The sequence below is a fragment of the Manis pentadactyla genome, chromosome 1 (genome assembly GCF_030020395.1).
Source record: "Manis pentadactyla isolate mManPen7 chromosome 1, mManPen7.hap1, whole genome shotgun sequence".
NCBI lineage: Eukaryota > Metazoa > Chordata > Mammalia > Pholidota > Manidae > Manis > Manis pentadactyla.
Window position 1 is genome coordinate 205904703 of NC_080019.1, and position 8730 is coordinate 205913432.

Consider the following 8730-nt stretch of genomic DNA (forward strand, 5'->3'; position numbering starts at 1 on the left):
CCCACTCTTCTCCATACTCCCAGCTGCCCAGGGAATGAAGAAAGGAACTAGAGAAGAGGGAGAGGAGGGCCCTCAGGAACCAGGAGGGTTCCAAGCGCTCCAGACCAGCAGCATTTCCTGACATTTTTTGGACACATGTTGTCTCTGTTGTCTGAAATGTCCCTTCCTCCTCCTTATCTATCAGAACTCAAATTACACCTGTGTGAGGACTTTCCCAGTGGACTTACAATTTACAGAGCTCCCACACCTGTCACCCCTCTCCTACAGATACCTTGCACTTCAAATATCCCTGGTACCACCTCCACACACTGCATTGTGATGAATGACTGCTTAGACTAACCACTGCCCTATTCTTTGCATCTCCAGGCCCTAGCACAGACTTCCATCCAAGCACTGGACATCTGCTGAGTGAAGATGCAGGAAAGGACCACACACAAAAGCACCATCACTCAAGAGCCAAGATAAACAGTGGTTTTGTGTGTCTGGGATGTGTCACCCAGAGTACTCAAGGGAACGGTCTTGCCCTCCTAATCCCTCCTATCTAATGCTGGGCCAGGACAGAGCAGATGCTCACAGAGGGCAGCAGTGAGAAGATCACTGGCTTGACAGCCAGACTGATCAAGGATTACATGACAGCTCTGCCACATACAAGCCGTATGGCCTTAGTCAAGTTATTTAACCGAGTCTCATGTTGCAAGTGCCTAACAGAGTAGGTGCTCAATTATTTAATAACCAATATGTAAATACTTGTTACCTACATGTAAAGATAATACCATATACTTCACAAGACCCTATAGGTAAATCACTGGGAATCAGATTTTATCAAGGTCTGTAACATCATAAATGCCCAAATTTTCCCCTCCACTCTTCGTTCCCTAAATTTAACGTAGAAATTTAGATATACCTTTACCAAAGACTAAATATAAGGTAGGTGAGGGTGCTCATAATAAACACATTTAACCTTCTTTATAAACAAAGATCATCAGTTACCTTAGAATTTGAGAAAACCGCTCCAAAACTCGTCCTAGAGGTAATAAGGAACCAACAGTAAGGAGATAGCCAGTAGGAATCTAGGGATTCCAAAATGCCCAATCTAGCTTTAGTCTGAATGTATCCCCCTCAAAGTTCGTATGTTGAAATTTAACCCCAAGATGATGATATTCGATGGATCCTTTGGGAAATGATTAGATCACGGCAGAGGCGCCTTTACAAATGGTAGTAGTGCTCTTACACAAGAGGCCCCGAGAGAGATCGCTCATCCCCTTCTGCCAGGTGAGGACACAACAGGAAGTCTACAACCCAGAAGAGGGCCCTCACCTGACCATGCTGGCAAATCTCAGACTTGCAGCCTCCAAAAGCTTAAGAAATAAATTTCTGTTGTTTTTAAGGTACCCGGTCTGTGCCGTTTTGTTACAGCACCCAGAATGAACTCAAACATCTTCCCCTCTGAACATACTGTGACATGGCACAGAGACATCTGTGCTGAGGCTTGGGCAGGGGAACCCACAAAGCCAAGTGTGTACCCCTCAAAGTTCACAAAGCAAATGCAAAGAGCAGGTGGATGGGTGGGTAGAAGGTAAGAGTGCTGAGGAGACCTCAGAAGGACCTGGGGAGAACATGCCATTTTCATGAGCAAGCTGTGCATGCTGACAGAACTTAGGACTTACAAGACAAACAAGTTCGCAGAGCAGAGGGGGAGGAGGTGCAGACTGAGGAGAAGGTAAGAGGAATTTCGTAATTCATCAAGAGGAGTAAAGTACCTTAGCTTGTTTGCAAATAACACCCACACTCTAGGTGGACAGTGCTAGGGGCAGACAGGACTGATAGCATCAGCATCCTCATAGCATATCCTCACTCACCATGACTGATCTTTTGAAAATGCCAATCTGCCTTCCCTCTGTAGAGAACCCTGCACAATCTCAATGGCTTAGAATAAAATCCAAATTCCCTTGGCTAAAAAACTTTGCTGCACTCTGTCCCCTACCTAGGTCTCCAGCCTCCATCTGGGCTCTCTGCTCCAACATACCACATCATGAAGCGAAGTGTGCAGCTTCTCCAGTCCTCCCACCGGACTGTGTGTCTCCTGGTAGCTCCACATCCAACAGAGGGCTCGGCACACAACATTCAAGTGCTTATTGACTGAAGCCAAGGCACTGACCCCAAGACTCCTGAGACAGAACTACTCATCGCTCCATGGTTAACCATTCAATTATCCTGGCAAAACAAGACCCCACAGGCCTAAATGAGAAAAAGGTGGGTCTGTGCTAGGATTAGGACTGAGTTCCCAGTTTGCATGACAGTGTGAGCCACAGGTGTAGCACACCTGAAAGACCAAACAAGGTTAATTTTCTGTCCCTCCTGATACCAGTCTTCAATATCTGTAACTGTCATGCAAGTTAAATCTAATGTATTGATATATTTTATGCTGTGCCCCAAACCACTGAAATTATATCAAGGATTAACAAGATTAAACTGTATGAGCAAACCCCCATATTTACCCAATTTATATCTGAGTCCTGTTCAGTATTCTTACATTCAAGACAAAGCTTTTCAACGCACCATTGGGCGGGGGGGACATGTGCACATAGAAGCATTGTGAGACTAAACTGAAAACACCTGGAACACTTCACTTAAGGGCTTCCCAGGAAAAACAGCCAAATACAGCCTAGTTTCTCAGTTCCACAGAAGCACTGAGCAAAGGCTTAAAGACAAACCCACTTTTCTTAGGACCTGTTTGTACTGCTTTTATAAAACCACTGTAGCTACAAGGCAGTCCATCTCACCAAAATAAGCCCTTTCCTCTCCATAAAGAATTTCCTAACCTCTTAAGACCCAGAGCTCCAAACTCTTAAGAGGGCAATGGTTTCTGTTTTGTTACTAGAGAATCCCATGCAACTGCCTGGGACAACGGAGGCCTTCGAATGTACAGTTGGCAACATTAGCTAGTGCTCACTCTACTCTCACAGGGAAACAGTGGACTCCAAGAGACTGAATTGTATTTGCTTCTATTTCTAACACTCATGTTCACCTCTCACACACACACACACAAAAAAGCTAGTAATTTTGTTAATCTTAAATATAAAATGAAGGAGTGGATGAGCTCTACCTCCTCTGTGAAAGGCACTCCTCAGTCTGGCCCTAAGTACTCATGAAACCATCCTGAGAGTTCCCTTGGGGGAACTAAATGTTTAACCTCTAAAACAAACCCTGTCCCAACCCAACGTGCTAGAAACCATTAAGTTTGGTGATAAACACTACACCAAGAACCAAATTCTTATTTTTGGTTCTGATGCAGAGTGGTTCAAAGTACAAGAACACAGTACCTTGGTGGATAAAATGAGAGTTCCTGTGGCCAGGATTGTCACCTGGCCCTGGTTGACTAGCTCACTGCACACCTGTGGACAATACAGGGCTGTTGACTCTATATAAAGAGCTCCAACCAGTGCTCTGGGCAGAAGCAGAGACGCTAGTGCTTGACCTACTGCTGGGCGAACAAGCCAGGTAATAAACCCTTTCACCTCAACGTTTTGCTCTCAATTTCTTTGGTCACATTGAATCCACAACGAACTTGCCCGGGGCTGAAACCCATTGGCAAGACAACCTTAAATTTATAACTAAAACAAGTACATGTCTCCCAAGCATTCAATCCACCTTCTACTGAAGTCACTCTCCCACCTGGCTGCACAATACAATTAGCTGAGGAGCATTTTAAAAATCTGGAAGCCCAGACTACCCACCCCAGCCCAATTAAGGGGTGGGGGGGTGGGGAATGAGCACAAGTATTTTTTAAAGCTTTCCAAGTAGTTCTAAAGTGTTGCCAAATCCCTGGCCATCTACTTGGTCTTCTGGGTTTGTATGAAGAAGCCCCAGATACCTTTTTTAGTCTCATTTCACCAAAATTCCCATCCCCAACTTCTCATGCCCTGGAAGGGGCTTCACCAGTTGCAAAAGTATTGCAGCCACCTACCTTAAGGCTGCAGGCTTCCTCCTCTAGAGAAGCCATTTCTTCTAGAGAGGGGTTGACAGGGCGAAGAGGGGATTCCCCTGACGAAATAAACCCCCGTGCGCTCTGAATCAGGCAGCCTTTGGAGGCAACCCCGCCCACACTCGGGCCGGAGGACTGGGAGGAGGAGGAGGAATTTCTGCGGCGGGATGAGCCCCAGGACAACCTCGGCGTGGCCACATCGTCCTCCTCTTGGGCTTTCAGGCGCTTGGAGCTGCTGGCCCCTCCTGAACGCAACACAGAGTCATGAGCTGGCCGGCCGGAGGCGGCCACATCACTGGTCTCCCGGAGGCAGCTGCGCTTGCGGGGACACCCTTCCGAAGTGCTGCTCCAGTGGTACTTGACCTTGCGCCTCTCCGACGCCATGGGCACCTGCAAGATACCAGAAGGGGACCTGGATTCCAATACCACCCCTCCAGGCTGCCCCTCCGCAGACTCCCGCTATCCCGGGGCCCCCGGGAGGGGACAAGCCAGAAGGGCGGAGGCGGAGGCAGGGGCTGGCCTCACTGACCTTTCCCCCTTCTTTCCACTGCCCATCACAGTTCTCAAGGTTTCAGAGATGCCAACGCGCTTCGGAGAAGTCAAACGAGCTAAGATACACTAAAGGCGTCGGTTCGGTTTCCAAGCCTGCAACGTGCTTTCGCGATTACCAAACGCCTCAGTTTGCACAGCGCTACTTCTGAGATGTCAAAGCGCTTCAGAGATATCAAAGCGCTTCAGACCACACGGCGCTTTAGGGTCCACACATGGCGACCGGACATGCAGTCTTTGGGCGGGCGCGTGGCACGGAGGCCCGGAACGCTGAGGGCGGGCCGCAGGGCAGGGCCGGACCGGGCGCGCAGCCCGCCCAGCTCCCGCGGCCCCGCCGACCAGCCCCGGGCCCAAGGGGCCCGAGCCGCCCCTCAGAAGTCGGCAGGGCCCTAGTCTGCTCCTCAGAGCTACCCCGGCCCGCCGGCCGCCCCTTCCGTCCCTGCCGCCGCGGCCCAACCGTCGGCCCCACAGCCCCCACCTAGCAAACGTCCCGCCCCGACCGCCCGCTCGCCGCCCGCCGGAGTTCTGCGGCCCCCAGCTGGTCCCCCCCTTTCCAAGACCCAACCACACTGGCCTCCGTCGCGCCCGCCTCCCGGAACAAGCCCTGCGGCCCGCCGCCCAGCGTGCGGCGGGGGCGGGTCCTGCGCCGAAAGGAGGGCTTCCATTGCTCAAGCAGGCAAGGGGCGGGACTCCGAGCAAGACGGAGCTCGCTTGTTGGTCAGGAGGCCTGGAAGCATTGGTCGGAAGCTAAGCGGGGCGGAGCCATCACGTGGGCTCGAAGAGCGCGAAGCTGGGGCAAGGCCGCGGCTCTCCTCAGGCCTGGCTTCCGTTGGGGAAGGGGGCGTCGTGGTGCACCCTGCGGCTGGACTCTGGCACCCTTCGTTGGACGGTTTCAGACCCGGATTCTCTCGTGACCCCACGCCAGTGTCATCACCCCATTTACAGAACAGGAAACTGGCTCAGAGAGACCAAGTGACACACCCAGAAAGAGGCAGAATTGGAATTAGAAGTTAGAAGCCCACAAAAAAAAAGACTGAAAATTAAAATATCCGCCCGGAAAAAAGTATCAAAGTTAAAAGATACGGTGCAAACTTAGAAAAATTTTCATGACACCTGACAGCGCTGATGTTCTTACTATGTAAAAATTCTCAAAAAGATAATTCAGTATTAAAATGAGCAAAGGAAATGAACCAACGAACAGAAAGAAACAACTCGCAACGACTCTTTTAACATATGAAAAAATGGCTCCACCTCAGTGGTTTAAAAAGTACAAATAAATTGATTTCACCGATTAGATCGGCAATGACCAAAAGGCATGATGATATTATTAAGTAACAACATTTGGGGAAATGCAGTCGCATACTTCACTGATGGACTTGATGTGTAAATTAGTACCTACTTAAAAGGCAGCACTGTTCGTAATAGCAAGAAAAAAAAATCTCAATATCCAGCAATGGAAGCTATTATTATAAATTATGGAATATCCATACAATGGAATGCCAGAAAAAAGAATGAAGTCCTTCAAAAGTATTCTTGAGGAAGAATGACCAAGACAGATGTGAAAAACACAGGCTCCAGAACAGTGGTAATGAAATACTATGTGTAGCAAAATAATAATGATAATTATTTAATAAAATAATGAGAAGTGGAGCCTCAAGATAAAAAATTTTACTCTCTGAGAATAACCTCTGTGTATTTGTATTTCTAACTGCTTAATTGAGATACAATTCATATACCATAAAATTCACCCATATATAATTCAGTGGTTTTATAGTATATAAAATGGTTTAGTGTATAATTTTATGGTGTTTTAGTATATTTAGTTATACAGCCATAACCATAATATAATTTTAGAACATTTTCATCACTCCAAATCTTATGACCATTACTACTCACCTCCTAAAATTCTCCCCTAACCCTCAGCCCCCACTCCTAGTTTCTGTCTCTACAGATTTGCCTGTTGTGGATGTTTTGTAAAAATGTGATCACCAGAAATGATGGGCTTCTTTAACTTAGCATAATCTTTTCAAGGTTCATCCATGTTGTAGCATGTGTCAGTACTTCATTCTTTTTTATGGAATAATATTACATTATATGGATATTGAACATTCTGTTACTCATTCATCCATTGATTGACACTTGGGCTTATTTCTACTTTTTGGCTATTAGGAATATTGCTGCTATGAACACGGGTGTGTAATATGAACATGTATCTTTTCATTTCTCTTAGATATCTAGGAATGGAATTGCTAGGTCATATGGGAACTATGTTTAAACCTTTTGAGGAACTGCTAAACTGTTTTTCCAAAGTGACTCAGCATTTTACAATTCCACCAATTTCTCCACATTCATGTTAACACTTATTGTTGTCTATTTTTTTTATTCTAGTCATCTGAGCAGGTGTGAAATGGTATCTCATTGTGGTTTTGATTTGCATTTCCCTAATGATTAAAAAGATTTTAAAAGTTTTTATCATCTCTGGAAGGATACCCCAAACTAGTAACAGTGGTTGCTCTGGGGAGAAGAAATAAGAGACTAAGATCTTATTGAAGTGGAAAAAGGCTTTCTTTCCATGATGTAACATTTTATACTGTTTGGGTTTTTTGGTAATGTGCATCTAATTAACTTAAAAAGAAACATCAGGCCTTCCCTAATGGGATTAATGGAAAGACACTGTGGTGCCCATGAACCCCTGGAATTCATATACAGAATTGTTATATATATGTATTTACAGCTTGCTGAAGGGAGGAGGTCCATAGCTTTCATCAGATTCTCAAAGTTCTCCATTTACCTCTCCAGAGACACAGGAAGCCCTGGTCTGGAAATGCAAATACGTGTGGATAACCAGTATCCTATAGGCATCAGCCTTCTATTGCTCAAACAGCCCTGGAAACACCCAGCTCATAATTGTAAGGTGCTTACCACATACCAGGTCCTATTTGGAGCAACTGGCACACACTCTGCGTGAATCATCACAGCCACCAGAGCTTAAGATGGGTGTCAGCAGAGATAACTTTGCCTGGGGTGGAGCCCACCTTGTTTTGTAACATATCAGCACAAAGCAAACCTTACTTGGGGGGCTGCTGAATGCTTTCACCAGGCAGGATTCACCCCTTGCCCTGACAACAAACCATGAAACAGGTACTTTTTATTCTCCCCATTGTATAGATGAAGAAACAGAAGCCCAGAGTAACTCCCTGTCTTGGCTCAAGATCACACAGCTATTAACAGCCAGCGTTTACAGCCAGCACCCAATCTCTTAGCCACCCTACTATACCCCTTGGTGCAGAGCACCTTCTCCAAACAAATTCATCTGGACACAAAACTAATTACAAGATATTTGTTGACTTTACCAATCTATTTTTATTTTACCAAAAAAAAATCACTAGAGTAGGATTATTTAAAATAGGACACACTGTATTTAACATTTGTTTCACAAAAAGATCTGCAGCATGACTTTTCAGAAATATACCCACTGCATAAAAGTTAGGTACATGACAGAAATATATATTTAATGTCTTTTTTATTTTATAAAACAGGACAAATGCATTTTAAAGTACTTCTGTCGCCATCTCACCTGTTCTTCCCAACAGCCTGCAGAGGGACACCAGTGTTACTTACTTACAAGAAAACAGGTTCCAGAAATTTAGCAACTTAAATAGCAGCAGAATCAGACATGAAACTAGTTCTGATTCTTTATCCAGTCATAAGTAATACACATAAAGGTCCACTAAAAATACTAGCATTAGTGGTATGGGAGGATAATGGTGCTGAGTGGGCATTAAATAAGTATCTGTGGGTTGCAAGATTTCCAACAAAGAAAACAGAAAACCCTACAGAGCCCTTTACCAGGTGCCTGGCATTTGTAAAACCTGCAACCTGGCGACAGGAGTTTAGAACTGCATTGGAACACAAGTTGAAAATCTGTCAGGTTGCGGAAGTTTGCAGGCAGCTGTTGGCAAGTATGTATGACCCAGAGATCTTAACTTTGGAAAGTGCTATCGGCACTGCAGAAAGCTCTGTCGATAGTCAGAAGTTGTGAGAGTGGGCACAGCATCGCTGGGGTAGTTCTCGTCACATGCTCCTCGGAACCACAAAATTACCCACATCCTGGGCCCTGTACCACTGTTTCTATTTCAGTCTCCTGATACCAAGCTGTGACTGACAAATCCCAGAAAGGAAAAGAACTTCTTGGA

At 45.9% G+C, this 8730-nt stretch overlaps 1 protein-coding gene across 11 annotated transcripts in view; it reads right to left on the reverse strand.

Annotated features, from left to right (window-relative positions):
- The window catches only part of TATDN2 (TatD DNase domain containing 2), a 55158-nt gene extending 49977 nt beyond the window's left edge, over positions 1 to 5181 (reverse strand). For 10 of the 11 annotated variants that reach the window (XM_036923457.2, XM_057506698.1, XM_057506693.1 and 7 more), the window contains exons 1-2: positions 4515 to 5067; positions 3968 to 4375 (exon numbers count right to left, since the gene is read on the reverse strand). In XM_036923457.2, the coding sequence (XP_036779352.2) occupies positions 3968 to 4369 (402 nt within the window). In that variant the 5' untranslated portion in view covers positions 4370 to 4375; positions 4515 to 5067. Of the gene's footprint in view, positions 1 to 3967; positions 4376 to 4514; positions 5068 to 5108 lie in introns of those variants that run through there. The other variant, XM_057506686.1, reaches the window with a different exon arrangement.
- Positions 5182 to 8730: the final 3549 nt, after the last annotated feature.